This window comes from Podarcis filfolensis (genome assembly GCF_964270895.1).
Source record: "Podarcis filfolensis genome assembly, chromosome: 10".
In the NCBI taxonomy this organism is placed as follows: domain Eukaryota; kingdom Metazoa; phylum Chordata; class Lepidosauria; order Squamata; family Lacertidae; genus Podarcis; species Podarcis filfolensis.
Window position 1 is genome coordinate 69,311,100 of NC_139612.1, and position 16,829 is coordinate 69,327,928.

General features: G+C 45.0%; 1 protein-coding gene across 2 annotated transcripts in view; it reads left to right on the plus strand.

Annotated features, from left to right (window-relative positions):
• The window catches only part of LOC310742907 (DNA excision repair protein ERCC-6-like), a 42,893-nt gene that overhangs the window by 2,761 nt on the left and 23,303 nt on the right, over positions 1-16,829 (plus strand). The window contains exons 2-3 of one of the 2 annotated variants that reach the window (XM_083572733.1): positions 9,900-10,000; positions 10,797-12,960. In XM_083572733.1, the coding sequence (XP_083428859.1) occupies positions 9,945-10,000; positions 10,797-12,927 (2,187 nt within the window). In that variant the 5' untranslated portion in view covers positions 9,900-9,944 and the 3' untranslated portion in view covers positions 12,928-12,960. Of the gene's footprint in view, positions 1-7,988; positions 12,961-16,829 lie in introns of those variants that run through there. The other variant, XM_083572734.1, reaches the window with a different exon arrangement.

Sequence of the window (16,829 nt, forward strand, 5' to 3'; positions counted from 1 at the left end):
AGCGATGTGCTTTCAATATCCGCTTCGATCGGTGGAATCAGCACTACCACACGTGCCACATAATACCCGTTTCATTATTGGTAAGAATGTGATTGTTTAGTGTGGCGGCGCCTACACTTCGGAACTCCCTGGCTATTGAGATCAAGCGGCCCCCTTCGTTGTACTCCCTTTGGTGCCTGCTGAAAACATTCTTATAATAATTATTATTTCTACCCCGCCCAGCTGACTGTGTTTCCCCTGCTATTCTTGTTTAGACAAGCCTACCCAGGCATAGCTGTCAACTTACAGATTTGAAAATAAGGGACCAGCAGCCTCGAAAATAAGGGATCAGCAGCCAAAATAAGGGACTTTCTGAACACAGGTATCTTCAACTTCTGAGCCCCTCCGAGCGAAAGGCAGAAAGCCCAGCCAGCAGCCAAACAAAGCCTCAAGCGATGGTTCCCACAGCGCAGCAACCCGGCAAAGGGGATGCAGCAAGGGAAACCACCATCACCTCTCCGCTGGGAAGCGCTGAGCAAAGGCGAGTCCCAGGCAACGCGGCCGATTTGATCGGCACAAGGCATGCAAGCTCCACCCCCCAGTCGTTCTTAGACTCCTTATTGGGTGAGCAACGCAGCCAAGCAACACAGTTGGAGCCTCCCTCCTCCCTGGCCGGCAGGGAGGGAGGGAGAGGAGCTGCTTCCTTTGAAACCCGGGAAATTTAAGGGACATCATCAGTAAGGGACAGCAGCGGGACACGGCGCTGGGATAAGGGACTTTCCTGCTAAATAAGGGATGGTTGACAGCTATGTACCCAGGTGTTTAGAAAGCGAAGGTCATTTTAACTGGTTTTAGTATTTTAGCTTTTGTATATTTAAAAGTAGGTACTGCAAATTTTCCTCGGTTTTATTGCTCTGTCTTTTTGTAAACCGCTTTGGGGTTCTTTTTACAAACACATTTTACGAAATATAGCTGATGCAGATTAGGTGAGGATGGTAATCCGGGCTCGAGGCTGATTCCAGAACAAATTCCCGCCCGGGTAAATCCCTCTTCATGTGGAATTCCTGGAATTGTAGATCTTTGAGGGGACTTGGGGTCTCCCAGCAACTCTTGGCACCCAGAACAAACATGTTGTGGCTGTTTAAAATGACATCATGGAGCATTGAATATATGGTGTGTATTTGGCCAAAAAAACCCTGGATTGTTCCCTAGTAAAACATGCTGTAGCTCAGTCAGTGGAGCTTGAGACTTTTAATCTCAGGCTCATTGTTTTGAGTCCCATCTTCTTCTTATTTGGCAATCCCTCGTAGCCGAGTAAGATTGTCTTCCATAAACACGGTTTTAACAATGAGTCCGTAAGTGACTGTGGAGGCCAATTCTGGATCCACACGTCCTTCCACAGTGGGGACATAGGTTTCCAGGCGGGAGTTGATCACGGTGTGGATTTGCCAAGCATGCCTTCCTCTTAGCACATTTCTCCCTTGCGCCCCGAGTTTGAGTGTCTTCAAAGCCCATGACACCTTTGGCAAAGGCTGTTCTCCAACTGGAGCGCTCGCAAGCCAATGTTTCCCAGTTTTCGGTGTTTATACTACATTTTTTAAAGATTTGCCTTGAGAGAGTCTTTAAACCTCTTTTGTTGACCAATGGCATTACGCTTTCCATTTTTAAGTTCGGAAGAAAGTAGTTGCTTTGGAAGACGATCATCAGGCATCCACACAACATGACCAGTCCAACAAAGTTGATGTTGAAGAATCATTGACACGGGTGATCTTTGCTTCTTCCAGTACACTGGCGTTAGTTCACCTGTCTTCCCAAGTGATATGTATAATTTTTTAGAGACACTGTTGATGGTATCTTTCGAGGAGTTGGAGGTGGCGTTTATAAGTGGTCCATGTTTCACAAGCATACAGTAAGGTTGGTAGTGCAATAGCTTTGTAAACAAGCATTTTCCTGCATTGCAAAAGGTTGGACTAGATTGCCCTTGACGTCCCTCCCAACTTGACAACTCTATGGTTCCATGCTGAGATCTGCACCCTGGTTGAGCTATCATTAGCCTGGGCTGCCTCCTGGGCACTTTTAAACCGAGTGACCTTAATTCTTGTTTTAAAACAGATAATACAGGTGTTATGCGATACCTGCAGGTGTCTGCCTGTTTCAGAAATGTGTTACACGGTGTTAAAAGCAGCTACCTGCTCAGCAACCCTCAGGAAGTCAGAGAGTTTGCCGCAAAGTCAATGGGTTTGCTAAGGAGATGGTCAACCTGGCAGTCACACTTCTTGGTTTCCACTGAGATGAACAAAATGAGTTTCCTGTTTTTCCAATTCTGAGCTTGCAATGTTGTTGTTTATCAGGGTTGCTGAGTTCAGACCCTGAGACTGAGGCTTAAAAGGGCCACTAGTTAAAAATCTGCAACCACCTTGCTCTTTTGAACTCGCAAGGTGATCAAGCGGTCATTTTCCAGTCCCAGGAAAGTCCTCCACGGATGCTGGCTGCAATAAGAACTTATTTGGCCCAGAAACGAAAGATACTGCAGGACTGGTGTTGTAGAACAGTGGTACGCTTCAGGTTACAGGCTAACCCAGAAATAGTGCTTCAGGTTAAGAACTTCACTTCAGGATGAGAACAGAAATCGGGCTCCGGCGGTGCGGCAGCAGCAGGAGGCCCCATTAGCTAAAGTGGTGCTTCAGGTTAAGAACAGTTTCAGGTTAAGTACGGACCTCCGGAATGAATTAAGTACTTAACCTGAGGTACCACTGTATATAAATATGTGGACTCTGGCTATTGCAGAGAGGAAAAAACTCACAAATTATGCGTTTCTAAAGGTAACGAGGGACACGGGTGGTGCTGTGGGTTAAACCACAGAGCCTAGGGCTTGCCGATCAGAAGGTTGGCAGTTCGAATCCCTGCAACAGGGTGAGCGCCCGTTGCTCAGTCCCAGCTCCTGCCAACCTAGCAGTTCAAAAGCACGTCAAAGTAGATAAATAGTACCGCTCCGGCAGGAAGGTAAACGGCGTTTCTGTGCGCTGCTCTGGTTCGCCAGAAGCGGCTTGGTCATGCTGGCAACATGACCCGGAAGCTGTACGTCAGCTCCCTCTGCCAATAAAGTGAGATGAGTGCCGCAACCCCAGAGTCGGTCACGACTGGACCTAACGGGCAGGGGTCCCTTAACGTTTTTAAGGGTAACGAAGACCTGGAACATTTTTACTCTTGTGGGAGTTCATTTCTTACATGCCAAATTCAGATACACTAAACTCTCCCCAATATATTGAGAAATTGGCTCTCATGGTGTGTTTTGCTGCTTTTATTTTTCTACATTATTTGCTTTCTCTCCCAGTTTGGAAAATATAACCTTTGCGGTGCTCTGATATTTTGCAACTTTCATTACCCTTTCTTTGTGTCTGTACTTTTGATGTTACATTAATAAAAAACAACTATTTATCTATTTTTAAAAATCTGCAACCAATACTCCTTGAACAAGCTGATCTAATTTCTTTCCCCCCGCTTTGGGCTAACCCTTGCATCATTAATTCCAGCTGCGACTCAGCAGAAATAAACATAACTTTGCATTTGCCACAATCCACTTTTGCTTACTGGTGTTGCCAGCTGACCACGGGGAGAAAAAGCAAATTGGTATGGACTGCTCCTGTGTCCTTAAAATATATCTGATCTGCATAAGTCAGTTTGTTGGCACAAGGGGACTAAAGATAATCGCCAACACCTGCTAATTGTTGCAGCTGAAACCTCTGTTAAAGGGACAAAAGGCCTTGTTTTCCTTAAAGTGGGGGTGGGGGACCTGCTGGACTCAGACTGGCAGCAGCCCCAGCCAGCATTGTCAGTGGTCAGGGACGATGGAGACTGCGAGTCCAGCAACAACAGAACAATCCCTCAAAGGATTCTGGGTACTGTAGTTTACACCTCACTGAGTTATAATTGCCAGCAACCCTTCACAAACTACAGGCCCCAGGATTCTTTGCAGGAATTTGCTTCGAATGTTATTGAATGGTTTAGTGCAGGGTCTCCAGCTATTGTTGAAGTTCAGCTCCTATTATCCCTGACCACTGGGTTCTGTTGCCTAGGGGCGATGGGAGATATAGATAGGTATCTGTTTTGCAATTTAAAATACTCATCTTAAAATATCAATGACTTCCCTTCTTCTCTTTCCATGGTTCATTTTACATATCACAAATTTTACAAAAACTATACCATTCAGTATTCCATTATTGCATCCATCAAAACTTATTTACACTGTTGAATTTATCTTGTTGCTGCTGCCCGCATTTTCAGCTGTACACAATTATTTCCCATATATTCAATAAACGTTTCCCAATCATCTTTAAACGTTTGTTATTCTTGTGCTCTTATTATGTTAAGTCTGCAAGTTGTGCATATTCTGTCAACTTAAGTTGCCATTTTTCTTTAGTTGGGAACTCGCTCATTTTCCATTTTGGGGCTAACGAAACACGGGCTGCAGTTGTTGCATACATAAATAACCTTTTTTTTGACCCCTGGGAATTTCAGTCTGAATTATGCCCAACAGAAAGGAATCTGGTTTTGGCGGGAAAGTACGGTACTTTAAAACATTCCCCCCATCCCAATTCATTATGGATCATTTCCTAATACGCTTTTACCCTTTTACAAGTCCACCACATATGAAAGAACGTTCCCGGCACCTCTTTGCATCACCAGCAGGGATGATGGGAGTTGAAATCCCACATCAACAGCTGGAGACCCAAGTTTGAGAAACTCTGGTTTAGCATGCGTGGAACCATGATGCCAAACCATGGTTTGTAACCCCAAACCATTCGGCTTTGTGTCTGGGCTGACGCTAGCTAACAAACCACGATTTGGAAGGGTCGGCCAAGGCAGGATAGGAGAGCACAGTTTGCACTAGCTATGGCTTGCGGTTCGGTCTGAATCACCCCATCATTAACAAGCCACAGATTAGGACGCTGGTTCTGCTTCAGGAGGCAGTTGCGCCATAAAGACAGGAGGAAACTTCTGCCCTGAGGAAGCTAAGCATTGAACAGAAGGGAAAGAAGCGGCTCCAAACCAACGTTTTTCTGCTGGAAGCCCAAACCATGGTGTGGATTTTTAACCCTGGTTAGCATAAACCACCATGGATGGAAAACCCATGGCCTTCCAGATCAGGGCTGGCCCAAGATATTTTGGCACCCGAGACCTGTTAGGATCAGAGCCCAGCAATCCCTACGTTTCCCCGTGAAGAGTGATAGTTAAACCCAAGGCCAGATTTGGGTTTGATGAGGTCCTAAGCTACTGAAGGTAATGGGGCCTTTATATGTCCAGCTGCCCTTTGTCAACAACAAATTGCTTCTGTTTTTTTGTGTTGAATATATGTTATATGGTAATTTATAGACCGAATAGGTATCTCAAGCCATTTGCCCATGTTGCCATGCAACCAGTCCATGCAGAATGTAGGCACCCTATATATTTGTTGTTGTTGTTTAGTCGTTTAGTCGTGTCCAACTCTTCGTGACCCCCTGGACCAGAGCACGCCAGGCACTTCTGTCTTCCACTGCCTCCCGCAGTTTGGTCAAACTCATGCTGGTAGCTTCTATGACACTGTCCAACCATCTCGTCCTCTGTCGCTCCCTTCTCCTAGTGCCCCCCATCTTTCCCAACATCAGGGTCTTTTCCAGGGAGTCTTCTCTTCTCATGAGGTGGTCAAAGTCTTGGAGCCTCAGTTTCAGGATCTGTCCTTCCAGTGAGCACTCAGGGCTGATTTCCTTCAGAATGGAGAGGTTTGATCTTCTTGCAGTCCATGGGACTCTCGAGAGTCTCCTCCAGCACCAGAATTCAAAAGTATCAATTCTTCGGCGATCAGCCTTCTTTATGGTCCAGCTCTCACTTCCATACATCAGTACTGGGAAAACCATAGCTTTAACTATACAGTGGTACCTCAGGTTAAGTACTTAATTCGTTCTGGAGGTCCGTACTTACCGGTAACCTGAAACTGTTCTTAACCTGAAGCACCACTTTAGCTAATGGGGCCTCCTGCTGCTGTTGCCGCGCCGCCAGAGCACGAGTTCTGTTCTCATCCTGAAGCAAAGTTCTTAACCTGAAGCACTATTTCTGGGTTAGCAGAGTTTGCAACCTGAAGCATATGTAACCTGAAGCGTATGTAACCTGAGGTACCACTGTACAGACCTTTGTTGGCAAGGTGATGTCTCTGCTTTTTAAGATGCTGTCATTGCTTTTCTCCCAAGAAGCAGGCATCTTTTAGAAATGAGCAAAGCAGTGATATTTTAGGGAGCAGGCTAGCCCATGACTTGCATCATAGGAGCCTACAAAACACAAAACACTGTTGCTGTATGTAGGTTTTATTTTATCTGTTTTTTATCTTATATTTTGGAAATGTACATCCAGGGTTTTTTCCCTTTAAATTTTTTGGGGGCCCCCAAGAGAGTGGGGCCCTATACGTAAATCCGGCACTGCTTAAACCACTCAAAGAATCATAGCTCCACGAGGCCACATCCACACCATACATTTAAAGCGCTACGATACCGCTTTAAACAGCCATGGCTTCCTCCAAAGAATTCTGGGAGCTGTAGTTTGTTAAAGGTGCTGAGCGGTATTAGGAGGCCCCTCCTACAATTCCCAGAGCAGGTCAACAAGTGCAAGGTATTCTGGGAATTGTAGTTCCGGGAGGGGAACAGGGGGGCTACTAACCATTCTTAGCACCCTTTTAACAAACTACAGTTCCCAGGATTCTTTGGAGAGAGGGGCTGTGATTGCTAAGGTACCTTGGCTTTTCCCGCCCTCCTCCCAACTTCTCATTGGGCCAGAGAGTTGTCATTCTACCCAAAGTTTGGGCACAGCTGCAGATGACTGATATTGCTGCAGACTGGAGAGAGTTCTGTTTGCACCCAGATATCCAAACCACTCAGGACACAGTTTATTCTCCTTTTACTCCTCCTCTTCCCCCGACTAACCTGAAGAAGAATTATTTTGTGCTGGTAAGAAGAGAAAAAAGCCCCAGTGTTTTTTTTTAAATATAATTTTATTAAGTTTTCTATATTTCAGAATCAAAATTCAAAGAATTTATAACTTAAAGCATTGCTTAAATAAAGCTCCCTCCCTTTAACAGACTTCCATATCACTTTACTAATTTCTTCACATTCCTATATTTCACTTTTTTACCTTTTATCAATCTTAAAGCAATCGCCTTCTTTAAAAAAAGCCCCAGTTTTAAGTGAGTTTGGGCTGGTTCTGCAAAAGGGACCCCCGAAAGGATGTGGTTTATAGCCGCTTAAAGCCTGTGTGGTTTCTGCCTTCTCTGATAGCGGGCATAGATCTTCCAGCTGCAATGATAATTTTATTGTCTTTGCCAAATGATTTGTATCGCTTTTCAAATCAATTGAACAAATCCACACCAAACTAATTCAAATTTAAGACAAATTTAAAAATTGACTTCCCTCCTGATTTCACGGTATTTCTCTTCCCTCAGTGTAACATACATTTCCTAATTCCATTTCAATACTTAAAATATTTTGGCATTTTGTCATCATCATCATCATCATTATTTTTTCGCAATGATCCTTTTGTTCCTTTGTTGCATTTCCAGCACATGGTTTTCCCCTGTTGTTGTTTAGTCATTTAGTCGTGTCCGACTTTTCATGACCCCCTGGACCAGAGCAGGCCACGCCCTCCTGCCTTCCACTGCCTCCCGCAGTTTGGTCAGACTCATGCTGGTAGCTTCTATGACACTGTCCCACCATCTCATCCTCTGTCATCCCCTTCTCCTTGTGCCCTCAATCTTTCCCAACATCAGGGTCTTTTCCAGGGAGTCTTCTCTTCTCATGAGGTGGCCAAAGTATTGGAGCCTCAGCTTCACGATCTGTCCTTCCAGTGAGCACTCAGGGCTGATTTCCTCAAGAATAGAGAGGTTTGATCTTCTTGCAGTCCATGGGACTCTCAAGAGTCTCCTCCAGCACCAGAATTCAAAAGCATCAATTCTTCAGTGATCAGCCTTCTTTATGGTCCCGCTCTCACTTCTATACATCACTACTGGGAAAACCATAGCTTTAACTAGAGGGACCTTTGTTGGCAAGGTGAGGTCTCTGCTTTTTAAGATGCTGTCTAGGTTTGTCATTGCTTTTCCCCTACTCATTTAATCCCCACAACAGCCCTGTGAGGTAGCTTAGGCTGAGACATAGTGACTGGGCCAAGCCACTGAGCATCGTGGCTGAGTGGGGATTTGAACCCGTGTCTCTCCCAGGCCCTAGTCCAACACTCTAACCACTGCACAACGCTGCCTCTTATTTCACACGGTGCTTTCTTTCCCTGCACCCTCGGTACTTTTTTTAAAAAAAATTAGTTTTTATTAAGTTTTACATTTCTATCTTTGTCACAATAACATCATACCAAATAAAAGAACAATTTCAAATAACACCCCCACGACTTCCCTCAGCTTCCTCTTCTGTTTTTTTGTATATTAACTTCTCCTGCTTATTTTATTGTACCTAAATATCGTATTCTCTACATTAAATGATTTCTGTATTCTTTTTGTTGGTTGCAAGTGCTTAGTCAAATCCTGCTAGTGAGTCCGTTTCTTTACAATGTTTCTGTAGATACAACATTTTATATATATATAATTTTTTTATTAGTTTTTTAACATATCATTTTCAACAGTAATTAAACATACTTTTACATCTTATTCAATTTTTTTGACTTCCATCAATCCTGTCTGAAAATTTTCCAATCTAATCTCTTAGTATGCATTTCTTATGTTCCCTATTACATTTCAAACTCATAACCAATATCTCTATCTTTTTCTACTTTGTAACACTTTGTATATTTCTCCTTACAAAACTTCTAGCGTAATTTGTTGATCACAGTTGCTCTTCAAATAATTCATATACTTCTTCCAATCTTCTGTAAATCCCTGGTCCTGCAGATGTCAATTCCTTCCTGTCATTTTGTCCAATTCTGCATAGTCCATTAATTTTGTCTGCCATTCTTCTTTCGTCAGAATTTCTTCTTCTTTCCATTTCTGGGCTAACAATACTCTTGCCACAGTTGTTGCATATAAAAACAATTTAATATCTTTCTTATTAATGTCCTGACCTATAATACCAAGTAAAAATGCTTCTTGTTTTTTAAAAAATGTATATTTCAACATCTTTTTCATCTCATTATATATCATATCCCAGAAGGTCTTCTGTAGATGCAACATAAATGGTTCCCAATCTTTTTTGAAGTCTCTATTGTCTTAGTCTCTTAATCTTTCAGTTAGTTTCGCTGTTTTAGCATAATCCATTAGTTTTCTTTCCATTCTTCTTTAGCTGGTATCACATCACTTTTCCATTTATGAGTTAGCAGCATCCTAGCCGCAGTTGTAGCATACATAAAAAATTTCTTCTTCTCTTTTGGCAAGTCTTGACCTATAGAATGATCAAATTACTTTAATAGTGGCTGAATTTTTGAGTGTTGTCCATGTAGAAAGACTGGGCCATTATAAAGAGATTTAGTGGTTCTTAATTGATTGGTGATGTGGTGATGTGGTAATGTTGTATTGTATTATCTATGCAAATTGATTTTCTCTGGAGTTAAAGATCTGACTGGGACAAACCTTGTTAAGTTGAGCTCATATTTTGCACAATTTGAAAACGGTGTCTGTTTGATAATGTGTGGTTTGCTATGCCTAATAAAGGATATTTGATTGACCTATAATGCCTGAGAAAAAAGGCTTCTGGACTTTTAGCAAAGCTTACCTTAAACATTCTTTTCATTTCGTTACAAATCATTTCCCAGTAATTCTGAATTATTTTGCATTCCCACCACATATGAAAAAAGTGCCATCTTTTTTCTTTACACTTCCAACATTACCCTCGGTACTTTTAAGATTCTCGGTTCGCCCATCCTTCCCACCCTATTCACCTCTTGTTTTCCTTTGTTTCCAGGGTTTTTAGATCGGATTTCTTGCTGGCTGGTTCCACAGCAGCACCATGATGACAGTAGTGAAGAAGAAAACGTCTCGCAGGCAGGTGGAGCAGTATCAAAGGTGAGACTCCTGTCCAAATTCTCCCTCGGGTGACAAAGCAGTGTCTGCCCTGTGCTACTTCGGCCTGCGAGGGAGGGCTTACGTAAGAACTCTAGGGAATTGCCATGGTTCATTGGTAGAGAATCTGCCTTGCATTCCCAAAAGAATGCAAAAGAATTTTGGGGATTATAGGGCCAGAACTACCTAAATTGTATAGAAATATATTTATGTATGCTTCTACAGTAGCAAGAATGCTGCTTGCCCAAAAATGGGAAAAAGCAGAAGGTCCCAGCAAAGGAAGAATGGATTATGGAATATGCAGATATGGCAAAACTTACCAGAAGAATAAGAAATCAAGATAACAAACTTTTTATAAAAGAATGGAAATGTGAATTATTGAATATTTACAGATAAATTGCAAACAGATAAAAACATGGGCAGGATTATTGTAATAACCTGCAGTTTCTAAGAGTTTATATTTAAAGCAGATAATTAAATGAGCAAATTAAATGAATTTGGATATGCAGAAGGTACCGTATTGAAAAATAAATTTAAGGAACCACAGAAAGAGGGGGAAGGAAGTCAAACTGCTAAAATGGAGGAAAACACCCTCCTTGCAAGGTGCTTTGAAGTCCCAACTTGGGGACTTCAAAGCACCTTGCACCTGTGATGTCAGGTGATTGACAACCCTGCCTACCAGTAAACTCTGGCCCATGGAGCCAAAAAGGTCCTCCATCCCTGCAGAAAGTGGACTGGCAGCCCCCAATTTTTTGCCCCCCCCAGCTCTTCTAAACAGCCATTATGTTGTGCTTTGCAGATACGTGACCCAAGCAGAGCAAGAATCCATGAACGGAAATCTGGAAGAATCCCTCAAACTTTACAGCCAGGCTGATGAAATCCAGCCCAGCGAAAGTCTGAAGGGGTGCATCAAAAACCTGGAGGAGAAGTTGGTGACCCTGGATTTGGATCAGGAGTCGGATGAATATGTGGACGTCTGCCGGAGTGGACTCCTGTTGTACAAGGAGATACACGACAAGTTGTTTGAGCATCAGAAGGAAGGTGTCGCCTTTTTGTACAGTCTCTTCCGGGATGGAAGGAAAGGTGGCATTCTGGCCGATGACATGGGCTTGGGAAAGACCATTCAGATCATCGCCTTTCTTTCAGGGATGTTCGATGCCAACCTGGTCAGACACGTGCTACTCATCATGCCAGTTACCTTGGTTAACAACTGGGTGCAAGAGTTTGTCAAGTGGGCCCCGGGAATCCGGGTGAAGGTTTTCCACGGCACTAGCCGGAAGGAACGGCGCCAAAACCTGGAACGAGTGCAGAGCAGAAAGGGGGTCCTTCTCACCTCGTACCAGATGATCTTGGCCAACTGTGAACAGCTCTCCACTTCGGACCAGCAGGAGTTCGTCTGGGACTACATCATCTTAGACGAAGCGCACAAGATTAAATCGCCGTCGGCTAAAACCACCAAATCGGTGTATGCCATTCCCGCCAAAAACCGCATCCTCCTTACGGGGACTCCAGTGCAGAACAACCTACGAGAGCTGTGGGCTCTCTTTGATTTTGCTTGCCAGGGGGCACTGCTTGGCACTGCCAAAACCTTCCGGATGGAGTATGAAAACCCCATCACCAAGGCCCGGGAGAAGGACGCAACTCCCGGAGAAAAAGCCCTAGGCCTTAAGATCTCTGAGAACCTGATGACCATCATTCAGCCGTATTTCTTGCGGCGAAGTAAAGGCACGATACAGACGCAGAGCTCAGAACGAGAAAGCTGTTCACCCGGAGAGGAGAACAGCACTGCTGTCCTAGAGATGCCGTCTCTCCCACGGAAAAACGACTTCATTGTGTGGGTTTACCTAGCGCCCATGCAAGAAGAGATCTATAGGAACTTCCTCGACTTGGACCATATCAAGGAGTTGCTAATGACGACTCGTTCCCCGTTGGCTGAGTTGACCGTCTTGAAGAAACTGTGCGATCACCCCAGGCTTCTGTCGGCGCAAGCTTGCATCCAGCTCGGCTTGGAGGTCTCGGGCTACTCTGAACAAGAGGAAGGGGAAGCTGGGGCCGTTTCTGACATGACCCAGGAAATCAAACACGTGCCCAGTCAGGTTCTGATCGAGGAGTCCGGCAAGTTGAGGTTCCTCTTGGCGCTGCTGGAGAATCTGCGGGAAGAAGGGCACCAAACTCTCGTGTTCTCCCAGTCGAGGAAAATGCTCGATATCATAGAATGCATCTTGACTCATCGGCGTTTTAAGGTGATGCGTATCGACGGGACGGTGACTTGCTTAGCGGAGCGGGAGAAGAGGATTGGCACGTTTCAGAACGACAAAGGCTATTCGGTCTTCCTCCTGACCACGCAGGTGGGCGGTGTTGGGCTCACCTTAACTGCCGCTTCCCGTGTGGTGATATTTGATCCCAGCTGGAACCCCGCCACGGATGCCCAAGCTGTCGACCGGGCTTACAGGATCGGGCAGAAGGAGAATGTTGTGATCTACAGGCTCATCACCTGTGGGACGGTGGAGGAGAGGATCTACCGGCGCCAAGTCTTCAAGGACTCACTCATACGGCAGGGCACGGGCGATAAGAAGAATCCCTACAGGTATTTCACCAAGCAGGAGCTGAGGGAACTGTTCACACTGGAAGATACCAGGAGCTCGGTGACGCAACTGCAGCTCCAGTCTTTGCACGCCAACCAAAGGAACTCGGACCTGCAGCTGGACGAGCACATTGCGTATCTCCACTCTTTGCACATGTTCGGCATATCGGATCACGACCTGATGTACTCGTGTGAAACGGCTCACGAGGAGCAACCGGAAGACGAGGAGGCCCATCAGTACATCGAGCACAGGGTCCAGAAAGCCCAAGAACTGGTGCAACTGGAGTCTCAGCTCGTAGACGCGAGACAGCAGAAACGCCCATCAAGATGTCTTCCATGTAATTGAAGGCCTTTCCTAGATCTTTATTGCAATGTTTGTCTTACCAACTTGCTTTCTACTTCACTTATTTCTGGTCAGCCTGCTTCAGGAAGGAGCAGTTCCCCACGGTGATTTTTGGTGGTGCCAAATTTCCACAACTCACCTTGTCCCAGTAATTTATTTGACTCTCCTGTTGGTTTTCCAGTAAACTTCGTTGGGTGTTATTGGGGCATTATTGGAAACCAGCGTCCACACAGAAAAATGGAGGATGAGAATATATTCTCGGTTCAAGGCTGCAATTTTCCCTTTCAAAGAACGAGTAGACTTCAGTGGAGGAATGGCTGGCAGCTGAACAATCTTCTAGTTCCAGGTAATAGTTTGCATGTTACTCCGCAAAGTTTAGCAAGGATCAGCCATGACTGTTTCTCTTCAAAAGGAAATGAGAGGGACAAATGTTGTATTAGACGCAGTGGAGCACATTTAGCTCAATAAGTGACTGGATATAATTGTTTGGAGTTACCTTTCTCCAGCTGGCGGGAGAGGAAATGAAACGAGCCACAAGAAAGTGAAATAAATGGCTCTTTGGGGTTCTTCCTATTTGTCTTCTGAGCACTTGTTAAAAATAGTTACTTGCATAAACTTAGATGCATCTTTAACTGTCTTTTCTAGTAGTAAAGTTTTTCAAATTAAAAAGCCAATATGGGAGTTGAGAGCATTATTTGGGGCTATTGGAAGAGGGGACTGGGTTGTTTTAGGGGGCAATTTTCATAATGATTGAAGTGTAGGTGGGTTCCCATGAAGCAAGACACAGCGATAACTGCAAGAACCTTTATTGAACTAACAAAACTGGACAACAGGAGCAAAGCAACTGCTTATATATATTTCTGAAGGCCGGGGCCACTCCCACTCCCAATGTGATTGGCTGCCTAACTTCCAAGCTGCGAATCACGACTCAGAGTTTAAGGGCCAGTGGCAGAGGCCCAAATCCAGAAATGTTCTGTGATTGGATATCATGTATCAAATCAGAACACGGGCTCAGAATCCTTAGTCCAGACTCAAGCTCAGGCAAACACAGACCACTGAATACATAACAATGATTAATCTCTTAATGCCAGTGTAGGCTTCTAAGGAGACCTGGAAAAACATCACATCTGGCAAACAATGTGCCCCTTTGGTTTCAGATGATACATGGGTAGACGAGTCTAAAAAGCCTGGGATACAAATTTTCACAGCCCTCTAGCATCTATGGTGGGCCATTTACCGGAAGTAATGTATATAGCATTAACACTAGAAGTGTGCACTTGATTTTGACCAAACTAAGCCTCCTGATGTATGTTTTGCTCCAAGTGGCTAAGTTGGCTGATATGGTAAGGTAAAGGTAAAGGGACCCCTGACCATTAGGTCCAGTCGTGACCAACTCTGGGGTTGCGGCGCTCATCTCGCTTTATTGGTCGAGGGAGCCGGCGTACAGCTTCCGGCTCATGCGGCCAGCAGGACTAAGCCGCTTCTGGCGAACCAGAGCAGCGCACGGAAACGCTGTTTACCTTCCCGCTGGAGTGGTACCTATTTATCTACTTGCACTTTGACGTGCTTTCGAACTGCTAGGTTGGCAGGAGCAGGGACCGAGCAACGGGAGCTCACCCCGTCAGGGGATTCGAACCGCCAACCTTCTGATCGGCAAGCCCTAGGCTCTGTGGTTTAACCCACAGCGCCACCCGCATCCCTGGCTGATATGGTAGCCCTCTTCAGATATCGGAAGGGCTCTCGTGTGGAAGGTAGAGCAAGGTGCTGCTGCTCTGGAGGGCAGGACCCAAAGTAATGGATTCAAAAGACAACAAAGGAGAAGCTAACTAAACTTTGGCAAGAACTCTGTGACATAAAGAGCCATTCAACAGTGCAAAAGGTGCTGGACTCTCCTTCACTGGATGTTTTTAAGCAGAGGCTGGATGGCCATTTGTCAGGGACTCTTTAGCTGTGATCCCTTCCAATTCTGCCGTTACAGTGGTACCTTGGTTCTCAAACGCCTTGGTACTCAACAACTTGGAACCCAAACACTGCAAACCTGGAAGTGTGTGTTCCAGTTTGCGAACTTTTTTCAGAAGCCGAACGTGCTCCGTTTTGAGTGTTATGCTTCCATTTTGAGTGCCACACTTCCATTTTGAGTGTTACGCTGAGGTCTGTTTTTGCTATTTATTTCGCATTTTTGCTTTTGTGGCTCTGTCTGTTCTGTTTTTGTGACTGTGTGGAACCCAGTTCAGCTACCGATTGATTGTGTGACTGCAGTACAGTGGTACCTTGGGTTACATACGCTTCAGGTTACATACATTTCAGGCCCCATTAGCTAAAGTGGTGCTTCAGGTTAAGAACAGTTTCAGGTTAAGTACAGACCTCCCGAACGAATTAAGTACTTAACCCGAGGTACCACTGTACATTGCTTATTGCTTTCATTTTATGGATCGCTGGTCTCGTTAGACAGTAAAATTCATATTCAATTGCTGTTTTAGGGGTTAATCCGTTTTGCATGACTTTCTACGGGAAAGCGCACCTTGGTTTTGGAACGCTTTGGTTTTGGAACGGACTTCCGGAACGGATTAAGTTTGAGAACCAAGGTACCACTGTATATGATTCTCTGGCCACGGAGCAGGACTTGGCCTGGAATCCTACCTAGGAGTAAACCCCACTGAATCCTGTCTGTTTTGCTTCTGAGTGTACAAGCGAATTACAGAAGGGTTGAAAAAGGCCTGAGAAGGGTGGAAAATTCCCTTTGTGCGTTTTTTCCCTGAGTGCAGCCTTTATTTTTACCATTCGCTCTGAAATGGCGCCAATTTTTCTTTCTCTGTTTTTTTTCCAGCCGAGCTTGGGCTGGGCCTTGTGTTTTTTCTGACCTCCTCACCTGCCCTTTACGCCGGCCTGAAATGCCTTTTATAAATAATTTGCGGACCCCATGCCTGCTTTTCTGAGATATTTTCATCCCATTTATTAGAGTTTCCTGGCGTGCTCCCGGACCATTGTTCTCTCCTCCTGGCCAAGGAAAGCAAAATGTGGCTGGCCCAGGGATGGAATCCTGTTATCACAAGGGTCCATGCCAGCAAGATTTGCCTCTGGCAATGCGGCTGTCTGCAAAGAGGGGAGCAGGGAAACTGAGGAAGAGGGTCTCGCCTGGGTCCCAAGGGAAGTCGGGGAACGCCTCCCCCAGCCCCAGATAAAACACAGGCCCTTGACTTTTGCAGGGTTTTGTCGCAGTTTGGAATAGATGCTGCAAGCGCAGGGCAGAAATCAGTTGTTAAGGCTTCTTTAAGGAATAAAGGAGCCAAAAGTTTGTTACTCCTGGCAAACAAAGCCATTCTGATTACAAGCGTCCGTGTGGCCATCAGGCAGTCCTGAGCTTAACAAAAGAACAGAATAGCAGCAGCAGCAGGAAGGAAGGAAAGCCTGAGAGAAAGAAAGCTGTTACTTACGAGGGAATCAGAAAGGATAGGTTGCCTTTCTGTCTGTCGTCCCCAGTTCGGGCACCGTATTTTTCGCTCCATAAGACGCACCTAGTTTTTAAAGGAGGAAAACAAGATAAAAAATATTCTGAACGAAACAGTGGATGTATGATTTTTGTGGTTCATGCTGTGGCCACAGACATGTGACCTGATGGCGAATTTGGGGTGACCCAATGCAAAAATCCTGAGGATCCATGTGGATCTGTGCTTTGTAACCACGTTTTTGCGCCATTGTGGCCCCACACAACAGTGGGTGCATGATTTCTTTGGTGCAGGTTGTAGCCATGGACATGCTATGTGATCTGATGGTGAATTTGGGTTGACCCAATGTAAAAATCCTGAGGATCCATGGGCTTTTACCTCCCCCCTCCCAGGCAGCCTCCTCTAGCGTCCCTTATCTCTCTTCCGATCCCACCAATCAGCTGCTTCCTTTCAACACTC